Source organism: Lontra canadensis, unplaced genomic scaffold, assembly GCF_010015895.1.
Source record: "Lontra canadensis isolate GAN:19392208 unplaced genomic scaffold, GSC_riverotter_1.0 scaffold63, whole genome shotgun sequence".
NCBI lineage: Eukaryota > Metazoa > Chordata > Mammalia > Carnivora > Mustelidae > Lontra > Lontra canadensis.
The window spans coordinates 12,421,571-12,446,328 of record NW_022631057.1 but is presented as its reverse complement, the minus strand read 5'-3'; the positions used below and the strand labels follow the sequence as shown (position 1 = coordinate 12,446,328).

At 56.9% G+C, this 24,758-nt stretch overlaps 1 protein-coding gene across 10 annotated transcripts; it reads right to left on the bottom strand.

Moving 5' to 3' along the window:
- Positions 1 to 25: 25 nt before the first annotated feature.
- IKBKE (inhibitor of nuclear factor kappa B kinase subunit epsilon) lies at positions 26 to 23,999 on the bottom strand. Of its 10 annotated transcripts, none has more exons than XM_032878481.1 (22): positions 23,877 to 23,999; positions 23,221 to 23,310; positions 21,337 to 21,446; positions 20,524 to 20,664; positions 19,986 to 20,115; positions 18,395 to 18,576; positions 17,713 to 17,873; positions 16,790 to 16,900; positions 16,331 to 16,510; positions 15,530 to 15,726; positions 14,753 to 14,817; positions 14,577 to 14,668; positions 14,345 to 14,431; positions 10,548 to 10,623; positions 10,312 to 10,424; positions 8,164 to 8,240; positions 5,658 to 5,697; positions 4,828 to 4,929; positions 3,475 to 3,571; positions 2,652 to 2,764; positions 2,373 to 2,444; positions 26 to 787 (listed from the first exon to the last, which is right to left on the bottom strand). In XM_032878481.1, the coding sequence occupies exons 1-22, from the start codon at positions 23,947 to 23,949 to the stop codon at positions 754 to 756; spliced, it is 2,343 nt and encodes a 780-aa protein (XP_032734372.1). In that variant the 5' UTR covers positions 23,950 to 23,999; the 3' UTR covers positions 26 to 753. The 10 variants fall into 10 exon arrangements, with proteins under 10 accessions (XP_032734372.1, XP_032734375.1, XP_032734374.1 ...); XM_032878484.1 differs by having other exon boundaries at positions 4,828 to 4,917; XM_032878483.1 differs by having other exon boundaries at positions 10,548 to 10,617.
- Positions 24,000 to 24,758: the final 759 nt, after the last annotated feature.

Genomic DNA, 24,758 nt, shown 5'->3' with positions numbered 1-24,758 from the left:
ACACAGCCCAGTGAGAGCCACTCAATAGAAAAGAAAGCCACATTTATTCCCCTTCTCAAAGGTGCAGGCCTTTTATCTGGACCTGCAGGCCTGTGCTCACGGCTGACCGCAGCTGTGTCTCCCAGGGCCCGGCCAGGCCTCAGGGAGAGAGGAAGGTGAGGGTGCCCGAGGCCCTAGCACCTGGCCTGGACCCCCCATTCTCTCCTCCCAGGCTCTGCCAGACCCAGAGTAGAGGGAGAGTCAGGCTCTGTCCTGCCTGGGGCGGAGAGCGGGAACCCTCAGAAGTCACAGGAGAGGGCAGGGCTGTATGTTCAACATAAAACCCCTTAAGATGAGGGAAGACTGAAATGAGGCCTTTTGACCCAGCATCCTAGGGAAACCCCCAGAGGCCTCCCCTTCTGTTCCCTGAGAAGAGAACCCCTATGGCCCAGAGGAGGTGGGCAGGCAGGCCGATGGGAGCCTCTTCTCCCTGCGGCCTGCCAGAGGTGACCTCAGCCTGCACGAGGCACCAAGGTCAGCCCAGGCAGGGGTCCTGACAGAGCACCTGCCGCCACAAACCCTGCCATGCTGCTTTGGGCAGAGAGGCAGTGGAAGGTAATGCTGGTGACGTCTCCCAGCTGTCGGCCAGGAGGGAGGTAGGCTGATGAGAAGGGACCAGACGTGATCCCTTGGTAGGCCCCACACTGCAGGCAGGAGAGCAGTGTTCGGATGATTCTAATGCTTCAGGATGGCGGGCGGCCCAGGGCTCAGAGATCAGGAGTCAGGAGCCGACGGGGGCCGACTTAACCTGTAAGGAAAGGTGCAGATTAGCTTCTCGCATGCAGGGGAGAAGCCCGAGGGCCGTGTCAGGACCCAGCACACTCAGCTGTGGGGAGAACCGAGCCATTCAAGTCTTCAGCTATCCCCTCATCAAGCCTTTGACCCCCACTACACATTAGAATCCCCTGGGGGGACTAAAATCCCCCACCCCTGTCAGCACCGGAGTCTCTGGAGGCAAAGTCTGGGGCTGCACTCTTAAAAGTTCCCCTGGTGAATCCGGGACAGCCAAAAGGTCAAGAGGAGGGAACAGGAATTCAGATGGCTTCTGCAGGCTCTTTGGCTACCGCTCTCAATAAGGAAGTAAAAATTCACTAAAATAAAGTTTTGAGCTATCTGTGAATAGATTCTGTATCACAGCGAGAAAAATTTATGGCACTAAAATTAGAACTTCCTGCCCCTGAGGGCTGTTTTGGAAAGAATCTCCTCCTTGAGGGTATTTAAGAAGCTGGGACCTGGAGGGGATGCCCCCTCAGCCCAGGGACACTCCCCAACTCTGGGGACAACCACAGGCTCTGCTCCCAGCACACCAGCTCGTAATCCCAATTCCAGGTTCCAGACTGGCCTGGCCTCTGAGGAACACTTAGCATTTAGTGAGCCCCTCCCTCTGTGCCCCCTCCCCTCCCCAGCACGTGGCCTATCTCATCCCAGTTCACCCTTAGCTTCCACCAGGAGCTTGGGATCATTATTCCTATTTCAGAGGGGAGGAAACTGAGGCCCAGAGCTGAGCAAAACCTCCCAGGGTCATGCAGTCAGGAGTCAAACCCTACGGGAGTCTGCAGATCCCTTCCATTGTGCCACTGGTCCTCCCGTGGGGAGGTGACAGACACAGGGCAGTGGGGAAGCTGTTGGGGGATATGGGCACACGCACCCCAAGTGTGTATGTATGGAAACAGGCCATGGAGCTTCAGGGCGAGGACCATCCCTGACACTGAGATCATGTCCTTCCTTCTCTTTGGGGTTAGAAAACGTGCTTTGTAAAGCACGACTACTAGATGGCAGGATTTTCCCTTTCAAATCTGCTTCCTTATACGAGAAGTCGGTCCCTCTGTTACTCCCCAGCTTGCTTTTGTGAGTTTTACTGGCGCAAAAAAATCCCAAAGTCTGAGTGCTGAGGCACGCTCCCTGCGCCCTCTCGTTCCCCCAAGGAGGGGAGTCTAACTGGGGTGTGATGCAGAGTCGGGGAGGCTGGGCCTGCAGCTGGCCGCCCTGGGAGCCTGGGCGTGAGGCTGAGCCCAGCAAGGCCAGAGAAACCCAGGCCTCGGGCAGTCAGGCTAAGCTCAGTGCTGCTGTTTCCCCACATGTGACACGGAGATGAAGAGCAGCAGTCCGCGGACGGGGGCCTAGGGGGCAGGAGAGGGTCTGGGGGAGGCATGGGACAGAGTCCACATTCACGGGGAACGGGACGCGGCCATAGCTCCATGTGCCCCCAAACCCCCCTTTCGGACTGCCCTGAGGCTCACATCCTCACAAGGATGGCGACCGGCCTGCGGACAAGGCCAGAGCTCTGAAAGAACTGTCCTCAGCCCGCCACACACGCAGTGGGAGCTCCTCACCCTTCAATGACACGATTGTTGTCCTGAAGGTCAAAGGCCAGCAGCTTCATCTCCTCACAGAGCTCCTGCATCCTGTGCGGGGCAGAGGCAAGAGAGGCATCTGTGGCTGAGGGCGACGTCGTCCCACCAGCCCCCTTCCCCGAGAAGCCCGCCACCCTGACTCTTTATTCCGGGGCCTGAGGCAGAACCCCTCGGGCTCTAACGTCTGCACCCTATACCCCCTCTCCCACCACTCCCTCCCACCCCACCCCCCAACACGCCCCTCTCTCCAGCACTTACTGGAGAACCAGGTCCGTCAGTGCAGGGCTGGGATAGGGGGCTGTCAGGGGTGGGGAGACCTGAGCCTCCCTTGTTCTGTCCTGAAGGAGCTGGTGAGATACCTGGTCAAGGATCTGAAGGGAAGCCACATGTTAGTCAGGCGGAATGGGCCACAGATGTGTTTTTTTGTGTTTTTTTGCAAGAGAGGTATGAGTAAGGATAAGAACAACATAACAAAATGGCGCCCAGCCTGCATCCCTGGAGAACCCAGAATGCCGGAGGCTTTCCCAAAGGCCCTTCCTTCCCACGCGAGCACAGCTGACACAGCCACCCTCACTTGTCTGTGCTTGGATTTAATGGTCCAGACAGCCACGTTCTCCTCTGGATCTAACCTGCACCTTGATGGCCCAGCATGAGCCAGGAGCTAGGGGAAGGGGCAGGGCAGCCAGCCAGCCTCTTGAGGAATGGGGCTGCTGCGGGGGCTGCGGGCCAGGGACCTGAGCAGCCTTCTCAGAGCTCTCCATGTTGGTCTCTTCCCAGAGACCAGACCAGAAGACAGAGGAGGGTTCACACTGCCTCTCTCCAGAGTAGCCTGGAACCTCCCCGGCTACACGAGGCATGAGGACAATGTCCCAGCATTCTGGAAGCTCTGTCCTCACAGTGACCCACAGTCTGAGGTCACCAGGAAGTGCACATTTGCTTGTCAGAGACCTCCTTAGCCACAGTGTGCGTGGACTTGGCCAAGGGCAGGCCTGCCCAGAGGCAGGAAACAGCCCCATGTCCCCAGGGTGCCAGACCAACCTGGCTCCTCTTAGCAGCGCCCATGCCCCTGACCATTGCGCACCTTACTGAGGCTCTCCTGGGCTCCCTGGGCTTCTGTGTTATAGGCAGCCACAGAACAGCCGACCATGCGCAAATGGTTCCTGGTCTCGTGCACCTCCCTGGAGAGAACAGATAAAAAGTCCGAGCTGGGTTTGCTGGCTCTTCCCGTGGCCCCTCCAGCTGTCAAGGTCACCACACAGACATGGGGGAGAGCAGGAGCTGAGGGGTTCTGAGAATGCGCTTCCCTCACTGTCTCTGTCCCCCCAGGTATGCCCTCAACCCTCCCCTGTCCCACTGGGGGAAGACAGATGACACTTCTGACCGAGGCTGCCAATGGTCCCATCAGAACGATGGGGAGCAAAACCACACATGGCTGGGGCCCAGCACACATGCCGCTGAGGGGGAGCTCAGGGTCAGGTTCAGCTCCTGAGAGGCAGAGGACAGCCCAGCCAGCGCACTTGCTCTGGGAACTGCCCCATTGCCAGAGCAGAGCCAGGTCAGGACTCTTCTAGGAATTCTCTTTTTCTCTGAGTGGAGGGAGGGGTCAGGAACATTGTCTCCATCGCACAACAAGGAAACCAATCCAAGCACAGACAAGCGGGCGGTCCATTCTCATTGCGACCTGCACAGTAGAATGACCTGGAGGTGCTTTTAAAATGCTGATATGCAAGCCTGACTTCAGACCAATTAAATCAGAATTTGGGGCGGTTAGGGGTGGAGAAGCCGTATTCTAATGTGAGGGTGGGTGAGTGCCTGGGTCGCAGCCCCATAATGAGCCCACGGGTCATACAGGCCTGAGAACCTGCCTTCTTTTCTCGGGAGGGGCCGATGTTCCCACAGACAGAGGAAGCGGGGAGGGGCTTAGGTGAGAAGGAAACACCCAAATCCCCTCCAGGAGACAGTGTGAGTGGGTTCTATTTGACCCTGCATCCCCGACCATCGGAAGTCTGTAAGCCTGCCTTGCCTCATTCCAGAGGGATCCTGTGTTCTCCCCGAGAAGGGGTTTCCCAGCACACCCACCTGGGAATGCGGAAAGAACTCAGATTTTAGAGACAGAACCAGTACTAGTCATGGGTCTGCTACTTACTAGCTGTGTAGCACTAAGAATGAGACCCGTGTTCTGAGCCTCAGTTTCCTCATCTGTGATGGGGGCTGATAATGTCTACTGCGTGGGGTCCACATTGTGGGGTTAAAGAAGCTAATGTGCAGAAATCACCCCCGTGCACAAAACCACCCTTTTTTTTTTCTTTGTTCCTTTACGACCACCTCCCCTCAATCAGGGCTCTGCAAACCCCAGGGTTCTCTGAAGCCTGAAGGGCCAGGCCAGGAAGGGCCCTCAGGTCTGTGACCCCAGGAGGGAGGGCCCGACTGTTACCTCATCCACCTGCCGTGCGTGACCAGGGACGTCTGATACTTCTGCACACACGTCTCCTGGAACAGCTGCAGGAGCCTTTTGGCTAAACGACTAAAATTCACCCTGAAAAGAAAAGGACACTGAGGCACAGAGAGAAGTAGCTGGACTTGCCCACACTCCTGCATAGCGTCCCTGTGTCTCCAGCAAGGAGACCTCCTCCAAGGCCTAGCATCCCCAGCGGGGCTATGTCTCCACACAAGGAGGGACTGAGGCTCACACACGTGAACTGGGGAGGTCAGTGCACTGGGACACAGAGCCCAGGGACAGAGAGGCATGGAAGGGATCTCAGGGAACAGACACACTCAAGCCCAGTCCTCACACAGAAGGCGAGATGGTTTCAGAGACTGAGAGGGGGAGAGAGAGTGCGTGAGGGTCAGGGGTGGGTGTGCAACTGGGGGAGTGAGTCTCCAAATAACCATTTAAATTAGGGAGGGCCTCCGGGAAGATGAGTGTCTAGGAAACAGAGGGGCAGAGAGGAGCACAGGGAAGGTCAGGAGCAGGAAGCAGGAAGCGGTAAATCAGGGAGGACAGTTAGGGAAAGAAATACTACACACGATCGCGTTCATGCTGGAAATAAATCCAGGGACTTCAAGCCCGCTTAGTAGAAAGCTCTGTCTGAGCCAGCTACCCAGTCTCCCTCCCCTGGCTCCAGATAACCTGCCCCAGACACACTGACCCGCTTTGCTTCTGCCCAGCTACGGCCTGGGAGCAGGACCCTTTGTCAAGCAGAGGCTGGCTCGGCCCTGGGAACCCCCACCCTACTGCTCACCCACCTGCCACGGGCTACTCACTTATCCAGCTTGTGAATCTGCTCCTCGTTGTAGCCAAGCCCTGGAGGAAACAAGGAGGAATGATGTCACCTGTTCAGTCGGTCAACAAAACAGAATGCCACAAGGCTTGGGGACGACTGCAAGGATGCAGAGAGCTCAGCCTGGCCCTGGGGAGCTCACAGCCCCGTGGAGCCAGGAAGGTGGAGAGATGAGTACTTGGGGAACACCTCAGGTGGAAAGTGGTGGATGAGGGGGCCTGGAAGGATATGTGGTCAGCCCCAGCCACTCATCCAACACCCCTCCCAGAGGTGGTTGCCTGCAGCCTGTGGGTCCCATTCCCGACCATTCAAGCTGCAGGCAAAGCCAGCTGGGGGCTCTGGAGCCAGGAGCTGGATAAGCCAGGCCATCACCTTGCATCTCTCCTTCACCCTCCACCTCCCCTTCACGGACCAGCCACTTGTGTATGAAGTCCTGGTTCTGTCCCTTGGCCGCCTCCGGAGGATGCTCACCAGCTAGGGAGATGCTGCTCCCTGCTGGGCTTGCAAGGAATGGCCTCCCAGCTAGAGGTTTCCCAGTTCCCTAACAGCAGAACCCCCTCCCTGGGCGTTTCATCTGGGGTCCTGCTCTCAGCCAGCTGAGCACAGAGCTGAGTCCCTGCTGCAAGTCCCAGACTGGCTTTCGAGTGGCAAGAAGCTGCAGACTCGGGATTTCGCCGCACAGAATCGGCTTCCTCAGCCATCCCATGGGACACCCAGGACAGGTGCGAGGGGAGAGAGAAAACCAGGAAGCCTTTTACAGAGCGGTGTTTTTCAGGAGTCCGGGGGTTAGCTGTCAAGGGTTATTCTCCCTTTCACGTTTAATCTTCATGAAGGACTCTCGCAACCAATAGGAACGAAACTGTGAGGCATAAGGGGTTAAACGCCCCCAGACCAGGACAGCTTGGGCTACTGCACCTCCTGGGGTCTCGGTTTCCTTATCTATAAACAGGGGAGGGGGATGCTGCCCAGAGTTTCTACAGGCATGAAATAAATGAGGATCCCAAACAGCCCAGAGCACAGTGTCGGATGCATGGGAGGGGCCCAGAAGGGGGGGGAGGCTCGGAGGGCAGAGTCAGAGGGAGGGAGGCAGAAAAGCCCCTGAAGTTCTCCGAAAAATCACAGCTAAACAGGCCAGTGGCGCATCAGGAATGGAAGAGTCTCTGTCCATCCGTCCCCTCGCCCCGCCCCACCCCACTCCTGGGCTGCTCTCCCCTTCCCCTCCCTGGCCAGACCCCAGAGGCAGCACTGAGGCTCCTGGGAACAGACGATCATCTAGAGAGATCTGTATGTCCAAGCCAGTGGCCACCAGACGCATGTGGCTACTGAGCACCTTGCCGGTGACTAGCACACCTGAGGAAAATAATTTTTATCTTAATTTCATTAATTCAATTAACTAAAACTTTAAAGCTGGAGCAGTGGAAAATATTGTTTTACCAATGAACACAACCTTACTGCTTTGGTAAGAATGACCGTTCCGTCTGCTAAAAGATTAGCTTCCGGAGAAAGATGTGTTGTGAGTGTCAAATATACATAGGATTGGGAGGACTTAGCACACTCACAAAAAAGAAAAGAATGTAAATCATCTCTTTAATATAATTCTAAAAAATTGATTATATGTGGAAATGAAATTTGGATATATTGGGTTAAGTAAAACATCTTACGAAAATTAATTTCACCTGTTGGTTTCTACTTTTAAAATTTTCGCTACTGGAGAACTCAAAGTTTGGTACATTGTGGCATCCAGTTTCTAGGGGACAGTGCTCTTAGATAATCCTAGAGCTGGAGGAGAATTTGGCACTCGAGCCCAAGGCCTGCAGTCCACATGTCAGGAGAAGCTTGGAGGCATGGCCAGGGAAGAAGAGGGTTGGGTCCTCGTCTGTGAGCTTCTCAACCCCAAGAGTCAACTGGGGTCTCCCAGGACCAACCCCCTGCCCCAGCCTGCCCCTGGGTTCCAGCCTACCATGCCCCATGACCGCGGTCACTGTAAGCAGCCGCCTGTTCCTAAGCCTGGAAATGAGCTGCCTGTGCCCCCAGAGGTCCCCTGTGAGGACAAGCAGAGAGTGCCGGGGAAGGAGCAGGCCGGTGACTACAGGATATGTCTTCAGACCCTCCCTCATTTGGAAATCCTGGCTATTTCAATGAGCCAAAGACACGATGGCTTGGGAAACATTCCTCAAACTGTAAAGTGCTCTGCAGAGGTGAGGGCTCTCTTCCAAGGGCCACCTCTCCTAGCACAGCCAGGCTCCGGCCATCTGAGCCCCCCACGCATGCCGTCCACGCCTCTCACAGGGCAACAGTCATAGGCCTCCTGTCCCTCACTGTCCGCAGGCAGCTTAGAGGCGGGGACCCTGCCCTAGGCCAGCTGCACACCAGCAGCCACACGCTGGGCCCCCAGCAGCCACAGGGATGGCATGAAACAGCCGGATAAGCAGAGGGCAGGAAGGAGGAAGGGAGGGAAGCAGGGGTAGTGTGCTCTCCCCACGGCTCACCTGGCCTCATTCTGGATTTCTTGAACTGTTTGTAGATGAGGTTCATCTTGTCCAAACAATACTGAATCTGCTGGATGCTGTGGGCAGGAGATGGGGACCAGGCAAGGGGAGAATCAAACAGCACAGAGTAAAAGGGAAGGGAGGGGATGACATGGCTGGGCAGGGCGAGGGTTGGTGGGCCGAGGGAGCAGAGGAGCTGTCCGCCTGCAGAAGGAGCCTCATCACCACAGTCTGGGGGGCCAGTCTGGGAGTGGGGGTGACTCTCCTGTCCCTAAGCTTGTTTGAGGTGCCATGGGGCCAGCCAGCCACCTCTGAGTCACATGTTTATTCTTTCTCTCTGTCTCTCTCTCTCTCACACACACTCGAGGTATTTCATCAAAGACCAGACAGACAGACAGAAAGCCAAGCAGGAGAGGCCACAGGAGGATGGCCTTTGCTACACTGGAAGGTTTGAGAACAGAATCCAGGCAGGAGTCTGGACCCTGTGAGTCCAGCAGGGCCCGCTGAGGACAGCAGTGCAGCAGAAGCCTTTCTCCTGGTGGCCTGGGGAGAGCAGAAGTCGGGGCCTCATGGTCTATCCCACACCTGGCACATGGAAGGGGCTTAAATCATGAACCGACAACCCCTGTTTAAAACACAGGTGAGGGGCGCCTGGGGGGCTCCATTGGTTCAGTGTCTGCCTTTGACTCAGGTCCTGATCCCAGGGTGCTGGGATCGAGCCCTGAGTCAGGCTCCCTGCTCAGTGGAGAGCCTCCTTCTCCCTCTCCTGCTCCCCCTGCTTGTGCTCATTCTCTCTCTCTCTGTTAAATAAATACATAAAATCTTTAAAAAATAAAATAAAATGAAATAAAACATGAATGAGTCCACAGTCCTCAGTCCTCAATCCTGCCTGGAGGCAGACGGATATTCGAGATGACCTCTCAAGGACTTTCACCTGCTGGGGTTTAAGGTCAGTAGTGTTTCTTCCTTTCCCTTTTCGGGCTGGATACAGACAGTAGAGATGTTGAATGTGTGTGTCTCTGGGGAGAGGGGGTGTTCTTCTCTACCCTTGGGCCTGTTTAGCTCCACTTCCCTCCGGAAGCTCTTCCCAGGGACCCCATCTCAGCTACTTCTGGAGCTGGACTCTGGGCTGGGCCCAAGCTGGGTCCCAGGCACCCATCTTTTGGAGAACTTGGGGTGGATGAGACCTCAAATCCAGTCTTTTTCCAAAAGACTCAGGCCAGATACATCCCAAATTCAGAATTGTCTTCTGATTCTAGAAAGGCAATCCAGCAGACATAGGTTATGTTATAGGACAGCCTGAGTGGGGTCTGGGGTCTGGGGTCTGGGTCTGGGGTCCAATACCTTCAGCCTTTAAGGAACAGTAAGAGTATCCACTCTAAGAGGGAAACACAGACTAAAAGACAACTCGCAGCAGAAGACTGAGGTCAGGGTTTGCAGCCAAAACAAACAAACAAAACCCCACAGTTTTCAGAGCTCTTTGATTTCGGATCTGGGGGACCGGGTTAGGGATCCCCGTCAGCACTGAGCGGAGTGGGTACCAAGAAGAACGGGCTGCGTGGACAGGGCAGGGCCCGCACACCAGGCTGTGAGGGGACGGGCAGGCATTCTTATATATGTTGAATGAGGCTCTCAAAGCTGTAAATCCCTGGTGTAGGCCAAGAACATAGGCCTTGGAGGTGAGCAAACGTGACGTCAAGTCCCACCACTGTCATTTGTCATGGACCGTCTGTGTCCCAGGGCACATTAAACTCCCAGAGTGAGCTTCCCCATCCACAAAAGGGGCATACTAGCAGCAGTGGCATCCTAGGGATTAAATAAGATGATAGAAGTAGGAGGGCCAATCCAGGGGATGAGCAGAGCAAGGGTTCAGAAGAGGAAGGGAACAAAATTATTCTTTTGTTTAGAACTATTGCACCTGCTAGGATTTCTAATTCTCTCTCTAAACTCCCAGAAGGGGGCAGGACCCCAGATGCTTTTCTCCATAGGGGAGGGTCTTACTCATTCTTGGATCCCACACCACTACCCCATACCCCAGCACCCTGGCCAAGATAAGGGAGAACGCAGACTGATGCCTAAAACGGCTACCGGACCTTCCGAGCTGTGCATCCCTGTGCCCACCCCACCAAGAAGGAAAATCCCACAGACCTTCTGTCCGCATGTACCTGATCCCGGTTCTTCAGCAGCTCAGACCTTAGGTTGCTCAGGCTTGTCTGGGACTCTGTGATACTGTGGGAACATCTGGAGAGGGCCTCTGCCAACTGGAGGACAGAAAAAAAAGGCAGACCCCCCGGGGTTCCTCAGCTTAGTGTTCTGACAGCAGCCTTGCTGGACCACGGCCCCCCAGCTCTGCTCTTACAGCCCCCCACGCCCGCCTCACTCACAGCCCGCAGCCTGGACCTCAGCTCCGTGACCTTCTTCAGCTCCTGAATCTCAGTCATCCCGGCCACACTGCTGAACCTCAAGGAAGGACAAAGAAAGGACACGGCTGGGGGGTTGGGAGGCAGAACCCCGTGACCACAGGAGGGGTATGACATCTTTGGAACAGCCTTGCTGCCTTCGGGGGTATCTGGGGAGTACTGCGGTTGGATCGGAGAAACCAACCTCAAGGGGCCCCGACTCACCAAAGTTGTACCTTTGTTGAGCACTGCAAAGACTAAAAAGATGGGGGTAGATGGAAACAACGTGAAGTTATGAACATCCATGAGTCCGTACAGTGAGACAGCCTTTATGGACCCCTTATTAGGAATATTTATAACTAAAGGAAAAGACCCAAGTGCCTTCCCAGTCAAAACTATACATCAGGATAAGCGATAGCTTCCTAACGAGGGAAAAGATGTATTTCCTAGAATATTACCAATAATGCTCTGGGACCCGGACTGTTAGCATCCCACGGCCCCAGCAAAGTTAAGTTACTCTCTTGGGCATGATGCCAAATCCCTGGTGACTAATGCAGGCCTGGACAGGGAAAATGTGACCACACGATCGAGGAATCAGCTGTCCCCACCCAGTGGCGGGAGGGAATGAAGTGTACTTGGTGTCATCTGTGATGTATTTAGCCAAAAAACATTCCACTTGAATCCGTCTAGCCTTCAGAACTCTCAGTTTATAAGAAATGCTGGGAAGGAAGAAAAAAAAAAAAACCCAGAGGGTGTAGAGGAATCCCTAGAGTCCAGAAAGTGGGACAACGGGCATTGTCTCCCCAAAACGCCAGAATGGGGAGAGGCAGTCTGTCAAGATTAAAATAGACTTAAGGAATGAAACAACTAGATGCAAAGTGTGGTCTTGCGTTGGAGCCTGGTTTGGATAAAACCAGTGAGAAAAGGAGAGGAGGGAGCTAGTAAGAGAACTTTGTGTATGGCTGATTTTAGAGGAGATGACAAGGTATGGACATGAGGCTGGAGGGCTCATGTGCTGAGAACAGCAGGTTAGAAGAGCACAAGTACCATCAGATCTCATGTCCGTCAATGTATATACTCAAATACACATCGCCGAAAACTACCTAGAACTTCTATTACTACCGTGTCATGACCTAGCTCTGGGTGGCAAGGACATGGTATTTTTTTATTTCGTTTTTGCCTATCTGTCTGTATTTTCCAGCTTTCTACAATTAGCATATACTATTTTTATCACAACCATGATCAGGGAAAGAATCCTCTGTGCTTGGTCTTGGGAGTAGTGTTGGCGCAGGGGGAGGTGAAGGTGAGAGGAGGGGGGGAGAATCAGGACGGCGGGGGAAGCTCCATGAAGGCAGGAGTTCACCATTATATCCTCAGCAGCTCGCAAAGTGTTCAGCACACGGTACTTCCTCCATACATGGTTGGTGAATGAATTAGTGAACGTACCAATGGATTTTAGCGCATGCAATGCTTGGCTAGCAGAAGCGGCTGAAGCTGACTAGTGCAGCTGGGCAGGGAAGCCGGGGACATGGGTCTGAGCGCCAGTCCTAGCTGCCCCCTCGCCTGTCTTGCAGGATCTGGTGTCAATCACTTCAGCTCTGCCAGACTCAGACCTTTGAGTACATAACAGAGATGAATCTCCGTATTTGTGGGCATCAAAGAGGACCTCAGAGCTAAGGCGCGTGGCTAGAGAGTATGGACACACACTTGGTGGCGGTGGGGGAGGCATGGGGGTTCCTGAGCCAGTCCCGGCTGCCTATACACTGCCACCACATGCTGCGAGGACCAGGGAGCTTCAGAACAGAGGCGAAGACACTCTGCCAAGGGAGCCTGGCTTGGGGAGCCTGAAGCAGGAGGAGGGCGCTATGGGAGAAGTGAGTCACCAGGCTGGGCAATGGCAGCCACTTTATGCCTGTGTTCATTAAATTATCTCAGATTCCAGAATCGACGTGTCTGAGGATGTTCAAAAAAGGAAGGAATTGCAAAGGTTCAGAGGCAGGAAGCCTCAGAGATCATCCAGTTCTCTCATTTTGAAAACGAGGAAATAGTGGTTCAGGTTGGGAGAGAGAACAGTGGCCTGAGGTCCCAACTGAAGAGCTTGGACTAGGCCTCTGAGTCTCAGCTCTGTGCTCCTCCTTGGCAGGAGGGAGGCTGAACTATGCTTCGAAGCAGGCCCTCCTCTGAGCCCAAGCTCTCTAGATATACTATCCCTCCAGGGGGCCCTGGGATCCAGAAAGGGAAAAACAGTGGCCAGCAGCCCAGGACTCCAGCCCCAGGGCTGGCCTGTCCCTTCTCCACTGTCCTCAGTCCAGGGAAAATGGGCAGACAAATATCCCAAATGCTTTCTCAACGCACATCTTTCCTGTTCAAGAACCTACAGTAGAACTTAGAACTCTGCTGGCCCTCTTATCCGGTTCAATCTACCAACTAGACTGGCCAGGACCTCCATGCGTTCTCTCCTCCCCTTTCCATCCCTCTGTCCCACTCCACCTTCACTCTGGGATATTTTCCATTTTAACTGTGGCTTCAACAGACCTCACCGGAACCCCTCCTACAATCTCCCCAGTCATGGCCTCCTTTTCTGTCTCTGCACAGGACCTCCCAACTCGAGGTCTTCTCTTTCACTGTGGCCTTAAAAGCGTCACCTCTTCCAGGAAGACCTCCATGATTGCCTCTTCTTATCTCTAGTCTTCCTTTTCCCAACCATCCTATCATCTTTTGTGCCTGGAAGGACTATCTCCTCCAGGGGAATGTGGATGTTCTGCCACATCTATCCCTGGACCCCCTTTCTGTGCCCTGGACAGAGCTCCTCGTGAGAAGCCATGCTGTGCCCCGGCAGCACTTCATCTCTGTTACCATTTAAAGGAGGCTCAGCCAGGCCAGGGACTCTGCCCCTGTCATCTGGAGACTCTCCTCTGCCTCTTCCCACATCTCTGTCACCCCATCAGTCCCTTCCTCTTAGTGGCTGCTGCACGGCTGGGAAACTCCCAGGACCTTCCTAGGGAGAAGGTCAGGCGATGTGAAGAGAAGGGACATCAAGCACGTTCAACACAGCCTCTGCTCCTCTGCCACCCCTCATCTCCTCCCAGTGGGGAAGGTTCCAGCCACCATCAGCTTCCCTGAGCTGCAGAGCTACCTCCTCTCTCCTGTACCATGGCCCCTGCCTTCCAAGATTTGGGGGTGGGGGGCTGTCCCCACGGCTCAGAAGTGCTATGGCCAATTGAGTCTTCCTGCTTCTCATCTCCAGACCCTCCAGCTTGGTTCCCTTCTCCCCAGTCTTTCCCTCTGTCTGGCCTGTCACACCTGATCAGTTTAAGTCAGATGAATGGCGGGCATGGAGCCCTGAGGAAGGGCCAGGAAAGATGAGGAAGGTGAGGACAGTGTAAGCGACAGTAGGAAGAGCGTGGAGGATGGGGCAGCCTGGATCCCCATCCCGTCAGGTCCGGGGGGCTGGGTGAGGCGAAGGGGGCTTTCCTTAGAGCACTGCTCTGGGCCTTCCTACCTGCTGAGACAGTGTCCCTGTGGCCCCGTTCCCCCTGCGGTGACTGGGTGGTGGAGGGGGGGAGGGAGGTACAGTCACCAGGCGGGGGGTGGGGATGAGGGACAGGTAGGGCTGTCCTCTGTATTCTTGAACGGCAGGGCGGGTGGGAGGTCTGGGTAGGGGGAGGCGAGGGCCATTGTTGGAAATATTGGGGGTGAGGAACAGGCAGATGGAGAAGGGCTAAGGGTCTGAGCCAGCCTCGCACTGGCCGCAGCCCCCCTGCCCCAGGCAAGACACCCACCTCTCAGTGCCCAGGCTGCTGCTGAGGAAGAGGAGGGCCATCCGCGTGACCTCCAGCGTCCGCCTGCACGTAGCCTGGAGTGTCTCCCTGCAAACGGGGGACTGAGTCGGAGTTCCCTTCTGCCAGGGGGCCCAGGGCACCGTGCCCAAGGGAACAGCCGCAGGGCTGCGTGGGAGAGGTCCACCCCGCCTGCCCTGCCCATCCAGCCCTTCCAGCCCTCAGGGGTACTCACACACACCAGTACAGCCCCTGAAGCATGAGCTCCTGCCCGGCCAGCAGGGTCCGCGCCAGCCACAGGGCCTGGTAGCCAGCGCCCAGGACGCTCTGCGACACACAGGGGGCGGGGTTAGGAGTCCCACTCCCCGCCTTGTGCGACCCCTCCCTGCACCCCCTCGGGCCCCCTCTCACCTTGGCGGTGGTGTAATCTGCCTGCAGGTCCACTTTGGGGAAGAACTTGGGGATGTCCTGAGCAGCTGCAGACAAAGACCCTGTCTGAGAGGGCTGCCTGTGTGACCTGGACGAACCCTAAGTTCACTTTTCCTTATTCCTTACTCACACCCCTCTCTCCCTGTCTTCCACCGCCAGCTTCCCACCTTGCACAGAGCGGCCCCCCAAGCCTACATAAATGCTCGCTCTGTACTTTACAACTGCAGTCCCTCAGTGCCCCCTTGTGTCCTCTTTGGAGAACTACATACAGCCTCAGGCCCAAAGTCCCAGAAACAGCCAGAAAACGGGCTAAACCACCCTCATACCCAGGAGTTTCAAGGTTAATCCCCCTTCCCAGCATTGGAGACCGAGAAGGAGGAAGAAGGGATGATACTTTTTCTAGAACTTGGAAGATAAAACTCTGGACCCCTGGCAAACTTCCCTTCTCTCTGGGCTCCTGCGTCCTCCAACCCAAACTATCCAAGGCTTTCCCACCCATCACAGAGATTGTGGAAATCCTCTTAAATCCAGATCTCCCCGTTTCGGTTGGAGTTTCTTTCCCAGCTCTGTGGACACTGGGAAGCCTGAGTCACGTGGCATTTCAGAGGTGTGGGAGGATCAGAGGCTAGATCTGCTTCTGTACCCCGTGAGCCCCTAGATATACCCACAAAAGATACTAATCAATATCCTGGATCATAAGTCCCTGCCCCTTATAGAATGTGAGAAGGAGAAAAGATCCAGCCTGTGAGCCCCACTCACGGTCCTTGAAGGCCAGCCCCTTGGGGGTCTCACTGGCTGTGCTGAACAGGGTCAGGGGGCTGCTTGCGGTCGTGTGGGCAATGTGTTGTGCTGACAAGTTGGGCTCAAGGACCCAGAAGTGACCCTCGAAGAGGAACTTCTGGTGTTGGGGGGCCACCCTGGTCTGCTCATACACGGCCTCCAGAAAGATGGCTATCCTAGACACACAAGGGGTTCCGGGGATGGGGGAGAAAGAGAGAGGACAGGAAGTGTCAGCAAGATATAGGGCCCAGGTGACCCAAACCCCATCTCAGTCTTCATCCACGGAGAGGGCTCAGCTTTGCCAAGGGAGGGACTGGGTTTTGCCTGTCTTATCAAGGGTGGAGAGACAAAGGTTAGAGCTCGTGCCTTATTGGAGTGGATGAGGACAGAGTAGGAATCGAATGCAGGAGCCCCAGTACCCAGTCTCTGCCTTCGCAGCCCTTCCGGCAATACTCCCACTAAAATTCACCTAGAATTTTAGAGAAAAAGGGTCCTCTGAGCAATATATTTGGGAAACACGTCGCCAACACACACGCGCACACACGCACCCCTCAGGAGCCTAATGCATGTTGCATGGGGGGCGGGGGGCTTCTTCCTGCTGGAGTCCAGCAGCAGGAAGAATGGTTTAACTTTAAATTTGTGCAACTAGTATTTTCCAAACTAAGGTCGGACCCAGATGCTTTTCTCTCTAAAGAGCCCACAGAGTACTGCCTAGGATGCACCCTTCTGCCTGGGTAGGGAAGGCTCTCACGCATGGGCCCCTGGCTCCCGCGCACTCACGTGTTGTGGGCGTGGATGTAGATGTGGTACAGGACCGCCTGGGACAGGGAGAACACGTGCACGACGACTCGCTGCAGGATGTCGCTGGTCTCTGCGAAGAACTGGTCGAAGCCCCAGCACTTGGCCTGCTCCACCTCCAAGATGTTGGCCAGGATGGGCACCAGCTGGCTCTGCAGCCCCCTGGACCCCAGGATGCAGAGATGGTCAGGCACCAGGGCCCAGACTCATCCTCTCTGAGTGGGTCGGGGGCATCACATGACCATGTCTTAAAGAGCTTGGACCCAGGCGGTGGGTCAGGGCCGGATGGGGAGGGAGAGCTGGATGAACTCGTAAGACTGAGGCCTGACTGGGAACGTGGTCTACCGGGGCCGACTGGGCACAAGGGGCCCTCTGAGGTAGGGCCCGACTCTGGGCGGGGGACAAGGAAGCCAGCCCAGACTCGGGTCTGTGTCTACTCACAAGGACAGTCGGCAGGTGACAGGGAGGGTGTAGCTCCACTCCAGGGGCCCGTTCTCCTGCTTCTGAGTGCCCGCGATGGCCCCGGCTGGCTTCTCCGTGGTAATCCGATACCTGGGCCGAGGTGGGACCTGGTCAGCGGGACCCCTGGCCCATCACATCTCAAGGGATGGCAAACTCAGCACGGAGGGCTCTCAAAGCACTGGTTCACACCAGCCAGCCCCTCCCCATTAGCCTGGAAATATCAAGCTTCTGCTTCTTCCACGGCCCACTTTCTCTGCCCCTTCCTGCACCTCCCCTAGTCTGGCCGGCCTCTGCACCTGTGCCCTCACTGTGCCCCACTCCACTAACCCTCCCCTCCCTGCAAAGTCCAGCCTTCCCTGCCAGCCTCTGCCTTGTCTGTCTCCTTCCCCTTCCCCTAACCTAATCCAGGTTCCACACAGCCGGACTCCTGAACTGGGGGTGAGGGTTTTGACCGTCCCACAATCCACCTTCCACCTTCCCTGCTCTGGGCCGTGCCCTTGGTGGGAGCAGCCACCGTCCCCAACTACCTCTGGACCAGAATGCAGGAAACCTGGGAAGCCTTCGCACCTGGGATCAGGAGGCCGGGTCCTCATCCCGTTTCCCACCCCTGTCCCTGGCAGGCTCTGCCATCTTGGGCAGGTCCCTTTTAGAGCCTCAACCAACTTGGGTGGGCCACATGCGCACGAAGGGAGCGCTAACAGGGCTCCCTGAGCTAAGATAAAGGGCTGATCTCCCACCAGTCAGGGCAGGCCTCAGCTTCTTGTGTGACTGGTTGATGATGGAGATGGCCCCGAGGAGGACCACAGAGGGAGCGGAGGAAGCAGACACACAGCAGGGACCTGTGGGGAAGGCCCAGGGTCTGACCCGTCTCCCGCCTTGCCTGGGGCCCACTGTATGCATACATCATCTCCTTGTTGCGCCGTGGCCCTCCAAAGGGGACGAAGGGCAGGCTGCCCGTGGCCGCATGGTACAGGGTGACCCCAATGCTCCAGAGATCCACAGTCACCCCAAATGTCTTCTGCTGGGGCTTGCGAAGCACGGCCCGCTCATACATGTCAGGGTGCTGCGGGAGAGAGAACCAGTGAGCAGCCACGGAGGGGGCGGGTAGGCACGGGCCCGGGCCCTACCCGCAGACCTCCTTCCGCCACCTTCCAGGGAAAACAGAATGATCAAAACCAGCTCCTTCGTCACCTCAAAGACTGGTGTGGACTTAGCCCACCGAGTGTGTGTCTATCTGGCCAGCCTCTGCCCTGGGGAAAGTAGTGACCAGTGGTGCTCCCTGCCTGGTGGGGATCGTAGCAAGGAATGAACTGCACAAGTGAGGCCCCGGCAGGGGGCCAGGCAGGGACACTGCAGCGGGGAGGCCCAGGCAGGCTGCAGCGTCACGCTTTCCATCTTGGAGAACAGACTACAATCTTCTGGTTGGGGGGCAGAGGGGACGTATGCCCTGCCACACGCAGGGGGATTGAACAGAGTCCCTTGGCCGGGGTCAGGGGGCGCCCTGGGAGAGTCACAAGTAGAGGGGTAACTAGCTGTCAGGGCAGGCCTCCAGCTTGGGCAGTGGGTCTCCAACCTCCCCCTCACCAGGTACTCCTCAGTGCCATAGACAGAGACGAACTTCTCATCGTCATCCAGCTCCCGGGCGGCCCCGAAGTCTGTCAACTTGTAGATGCTCTGCCCCTCCTCCCCCAGGAGGCGCAGGATGTTTCCAGGCTTGATGTCTCGGTGGACGATGCCATTCTCCCGCAGGTGGTTCATGCCGGCCACTGCGGAGAGCGGGCTGCTAGCTCTCTGGCCAGGGACAGCTTCGTGCCTGGGGCTTACTTTGGGCGGAAGGCTGTCCTTGGGTCCAGAGAGAGCATTCACATGGGCTGACAGGTCACAGGACATGCAGGAGAAGAGAGATGGGCACAGGACAAAGGAGTGGGTTCCCAAAGACATGGTGTGGAGGTTCCACTGGGATTCTCTAAGACATCAAGAGGGTCCATGCCTCTGAATTCCCAAGGATGGCACCCCCCCCTTCCTGTCCGATTTATTTTAAAAAAGTGTAATAAAATATGGAGTGCCTGGGTGGCTCAGTCAGTTAAGCATCCGCCTTTGGCACAGATCATGATCCCAGGGTCCTAGAATCGAGTCCCACATCGGGCTCCTTGCTCAGCGGGGAGCCTGCTTCTCCTTCTGCCTGCTGCTCCCCCCGCTTGTGCTCTCTCTCTCTCTCAAATAAACAAAATCTAAAATTTTAAAATTTTAAAAAATTGTAATAAAGTAGACCTAACACAAAATCTACTATCTTAAGTGTGCCATTCAGTGGCTTAAGCACGTTCCCAGTGTGGTGCGACGGTCACCACCGTCCACCTCCAGAGCTCTGTAAATGCCCACAGAGGATCTCTACCTAGTAAGCAGTCACGCTCGTGCCTCCGTCCCCCCAGACCCCGGCACGCACTGCTCTCCTTCCTGGCTCTGCAGATGTGACTGGGCGAGGCCCCACGTGTGCGTGGAATCAGAGAGAACCTGTGACTTCACTGAGTGCAGAGCCTTCCTGGTTCACCCGCATGTAGCCTGGGTCAGAGCTTCGTTTCTTTTGAAGGATGAAGAGTATTGCATTCTACGTATATATTCTATTTGTTCCCTCCATCTGCCTCTGACATTGGGTTATTTTCATCTCAGGGTTATTGTGAATAACACTGCCCTGAACCTGGTGTATGACCTGCTTTAAAAAAAAAACTTTCTTGGGGCGCCTGGGTGGCTCAGTGGGTTAAGCCTCTGCCTTCGGCTCAGGTCATGATCTCAGGGTCCTGGGATCGAGTCCCGCATCGGGCTCTCTGCTCAGCGGGGAGCCTGCTTCCTCCTCTCTCTCTGCCTGCCTCTCTGACTACTTGTGCTCTCTGTCTATCAAATAAATAAATAACTAATCTTAAAAAAAAAATAACTTTCTTTAAGCCGGGGTTTTAAACAGCTGATTAGCAGGAATCAGACGCTTGGATTCCGTCTGCTCTCTCGTGTCTGTCCCATATCCGTGAATGCAGAGCCTCTGAGGGACAGAATGTCTTCAGTGTTTGGGTGATTGTTTCAGAAATGTCGTCCCCTCCGGGACTTGGCCTCCCACTGAGGGCAGGGTGTGCAGTGGGTCTGCCGGGGAAGGGGACGTCCTGGTGGGGGCCAGGGAGGGGCTCACCCACACAGCGCAGTACCACCAGAAACTCCTCCTCAGGCAGACCGAAGGCGTTCTCGGGGCTCTCGAGCACGCTGAGCAGGCTCCCGCTAGAGCAGTACTCCATCACCAGCACCTTCTGCCGGCTGCCCCCCTGCGCGTGGGACAGAGAGAGGGAGGCTTGGGCTGGAAGGCACATCTCCTGCCCTTCCGTCACGATGGGAGGCACCGGCTTTGTCCAGAGGGGGTGACTCAGCCTAGAGCCAGCAGTCCCATTCTCGAGGTCCCAGCTTCTGGCCTGGCCTTCCTTCCTTAAGGTCACTCCATACACCTGAGCCCAAGGTCATTTTCTCCAGGCAGCCCTCTTTGATCAGGCCCTCCTTCCCTTCTTTACTTCCCCATGCGCTACCCCCCCCACCCCCCCCCCCCGCATTCTGTCCTCCACATTCCAGGTTGCTGCTCTGGCTGACCCTCTGACCATCATTATTATGTGACCCGCCTCTTCCCAGCCTGTGAAGGTCAAGGACAAGACCACCTCCCTCCGACCAAGCACTGGACCCACCGTCTCCTCCACCGCAAAGAGCTTGACGATGTTCTGGTGGTTCAGCTTCCGCAGGACCTCGAACTCCCTCACCTGCACCTCGCGGGGTCGCAGGTAGCTTGCCGTGTTGAAGACCTTCACAGCAACCAGCTCCCCAGATTTCTGCCGTGGGGGAGAACGTCAGTTCCCCCTCCTGCCCCAGGGAGCACACCTCCATGGAACGTCTCTCATCTGCCCAACACCAGACGTGAGCGAAGACGGCCTGGTTGGGGCTGGGGGCTCCCCCCTCAGCTCCTCCCTGCACTCAGAGGGAAGAGGGGCTGGTCCAGCCCTGAGAGGGGCCAAGGACATGGGGCACCAGATGGTGCAGGTGCAGGGATGGCTTGGTGTTCTGGTTATTCTACTGACAGCAACCACGTAAGTGCCTATCGCCCCCTAGTGCTGCAGCGAAGCCAGGACGGGAACCTGTTCTGGCCCTGGCTCTGGAGAAAAGACTGTGCACCAGGTCTCACAGGACAGAGCTGTGACAAAGGCTAGGAAAATCCAAACGAGTCCCACTTCCCAGCTCTGCTATTCGTAGATTTGCTGCCCTCATCCCAGGCTGATGGCTTTGTGTCTTCCTCTCTCTCTCTTTCCAGCCCCAAACTGTGCCTGACAGAAGCAGCATCCCAAGGAGCCCTTCACAGCTCCCCACACCTCTTCCCAAAGCCTTAGCATCTCCCTCGCTCCAGAGTGAGCCTCCGCCTCACCACACACCACACTTGCTGCCCACCAGGGGCTGAGAGGGCCAAGAACTTTCCGGGCCTGAGGGGCCTGGGCAGGGCTGTGTCCTACCTTGTTTCGGGCCTTGTACACACTGGCAGTGGCCCCCTGCCCCAGGAGGTCATCCGTGTGCCAGAGGTAATTGACGGTGCTCTGCATCTGGCTGGCCGGCCACCCTGGGCCTAGAAAAACAACACACTGGGGTCTAGGATTCCATTCCTGACCTGGGGTGGACACAGGTGGCCTGACAGGGAGCTGCGTCCAAGACCATCCCACAAACAGTTCCAGTGTGGCCATTCCCAAGGTGAGGGGATGGAGGAAGTGTGAAGCGCGGAAAGGTTAAGAAACTTCTCCAACAAGAAGTGCAGCCACTGGGGCCCTCAGCCCACAGCCCGTAGCTGTCCCGCCACAGGGCCCTCTACCTGTCCTCACTCCCAGTCTTCTCCAACCCCTTCCCCAGAGGTCACTCTGCCAAGACAGACCTTTTTCTCTGTTACCTATCCCAATCACAGAGGATTCTGGGTTTTTGGCATCCAGGCCTGGGATTGTCCCAGGAAGCAGAAATAGCGCTTGAAGGAAGGGCCCCAGGTCAGGCAGCGTCAACCACACCACCACAAATCTCCAGGATTGCAACACGAGCCTGGAGCCCTTCCCCACCCACTCGCCTGGGCCCACCACTTCCTGCTGCTGTGAGCGAACAGCTGCACGGGTGGCCAGTGTGGCCAGGTCAGTGCTGCTCTGGAAAGGATCGCACACGGTGTCGCAGGGAGTGTGCGTGTGTGTACATGTGTGTGTGAGAGAGTGTGCGTGTGAGTGTGTGCGAGATAGTGTGCCTGTGTCTGAATGTGTGTGTGCATGAGTGTATGTGTGAGTATGTGAGAGAGTGTGAACACGTGCGTGTGCCGGCGAGTGCCTGTGGAGGGCGTGGGGGGGGCAGGACACCATCAAATCCAAGGGCCCAGGAACCCTGGGGGAGAGTCTGAAACCCCTACAACTCCACTCTCCATCTTTGCCCCCATCCTCTTCTCCCCAAAGGCCAGTTCTGCTAAAGCAACTGGCTCCGGAGAGTGTAGTCCTGGAAAGTAAACTCAAATCCTCTCTGAAAAATAGGGTCAGGGCTGGTCTTAATGGGATGACTGGGAGAAGGAGCTTGAGAAGGGTGGCCACCTCTCAAATGCGCTCCAGTAACGTTGGACTAGGCTCTAACATCTGTCTGCTGGGTTCTCAACGCATGGTCACCACACCTGGAACCCTACAGTTCCCTAGCTTTCTTTGAGCCTTCTTTCTGTAATCTTTTTTAAAACGCAGATCTTGAGAATGTCAATTCCTTGAGCCAGCAGCCACTTGAAGAGACTCTGAGGCTAAGTCCTAGTTTCAGAAAATGTATTCGTGTTTGCATTCTCTAGAAGCAGCTGAGATACAGAGAGACTCCCTAAAGATAATATAACAACTCATTTGAATGAGTTGATCAGGTAAGTCCCCCACCCCCTCATCCCAGAGGCTGAAGAAGAATTGTGATGCCAGCAGGCCTGGGGATGTTAAGCCTGGCAGGGAGACCTGAAATCAAGGCCAGGGAAGAGGTCCAGTCTGGGGAGCCCACCGACAGCATAATCAATCCATCCCCTTCATGATCCTTCCCGGGGTTGGTGCTCCGGTCGGACCCTGGTGCTGGGGGCAGGGCACAGTGGCAGACCCGGGAATGCACAGGGTTGTGCAAAAGGCCCAGCCCTGGAAGGACCGCAGGTCCTGGGTGCTGCTCCTCGTCCTGCCAGGGCCTTGCCTAGGAGCTGGAGGCGGGCACGTTGGGTGGGTGCCCGGTGCAGGGAAGGCTGCTCTCCTTGGGGGTCGGCTGGCTTTAGAAGGGTGGGCATTGGGACCAGGGCCCCCGCGGCCCCACCCACCGCCGCCACTCCTCCTCCCCCTCCCGGGGACTCTCCCTTGGCCAAACGCACTTACCCCGCGCTCCGAGCAGCCGTGGATCAGGCAGAGACTCTCCCGGGAGAGTGTCTGTTAGGCTTTCTGTCTGTGGCAAGTCCAGGAGCTGAGCTACACCGGAAAGAGAAGGGCGGAGAGGCACCCCTCGGTGCTGTTTGATGGTGCGGTGTGCTTCTCAGGCTCGGTCGGGGGCCACCGGCCCCAGCCCTTTAACCCTTTCCTGTCTGTCACCCTCCCCCAGCGCTGGGGGGTTTCCATCTCCCCAGCGGCTCCGGGAGACTTTCCTCCCCACTCCCCGGGCCTGGCGCCGGGGACAAAGACCCCAGGTGGGGTGAGGGCAGTCCTCCCCGCCCCCGGAGCCGGGCCGGAGGAAAGGACGGAGGCCGAAGCTGGACGTGACGGCAAGCGCAGAAAAGGAGCGTGGTGGGCGGGTGGCCGCTCTCCTCCCTGCCACAGCCCTCCCCGCCTCTCTCCGTCGCAGCCCTCTGCAGGGGTGACGACCGCAGGCCGCGCGCGGGGCACTGCCGGGGCCCCCAGAAGCGGCAGGGGGAGGCGCCGCGGGGCCGGGGGAGCTCCGGCTCCGCGTCCGCAGCCCGGCACTCCGCGGAGAGCGGCCCCGCCGCCGCCCCACGCGGGCCGCCCCGATCCAGCCCCCGCTGCCCGCTGGGCACACTCACCCCATCTCCGCTGGGGGACTGGCAGGCTGGTGGGAGCGCGTGGCACCGCCGAGCTTTTAGAGCTCAGAGTCATCCACGGGCCGGGCGCACAGCATCCTGGAGGCCACGGCCCCAGGGACCCCGAGGCTGGGCCGGCCGGAGGGGCCGTGCACCGCTGGAGCTGGGGGTGCTGCAGCAGAGGGTTTCCTCCCCGGCTCCCCGCGGGCAGGCACTGCTGGGCTCGGAGCCGGCTCCGCGCTCGCACACTTCCTGATTGCGTTCGTTCTCGCTCTTAAAGGGACAGAGGCCTCGGGGCGGCAGCCGCCACCCGACAGGAAGGCGAAAGGATGCTCTGAGTTCCCAAGTGGAGGTGACGGGACCAGAGTCCGAGCCACAGAGAGGCCGGGACCTGAGCCTGGGCGGCGGCGGCAGTGGCGTGCCCTTTGGGCATCTGCCCTCCCCGGGAGCAGAGAAGTCCAGGACTGGGCCAACAGTCAACCTAGCAGGTTGGGCAAGTTAACCAAGTGGAGAGCCTGCTGGGAAGGTGGAGTTCCCACGCCCCGGAGCGCCAGGGAGGTCCCGGACCTAGGCCTAGACACTGCAGAAGTTGGGTCTGACTCTTCCCAGGGAGCCTGAAGAGGCCCAGGAGTAAACCCTGGAACCCAAACTGTGTCCTCCTGGTGACCTTGAGCAGAGCCCACATCCCTTCCCGGTGTTTCTCATCCAAGGTTAGTAACCTTTACTCGTTGGTGCGGTGGATGACTTGGAACACTAAGTATGGAAACGCTAGGGAGACAGGAAAGAAAGCGTTTTGCAGACTTCGAAGGCACTGAGGCCCACACTCCTTTAGACATTTGCCCGTGATCTTCAGAGACTGCGGGGGCTGGAACCCAGGTGTGCCAA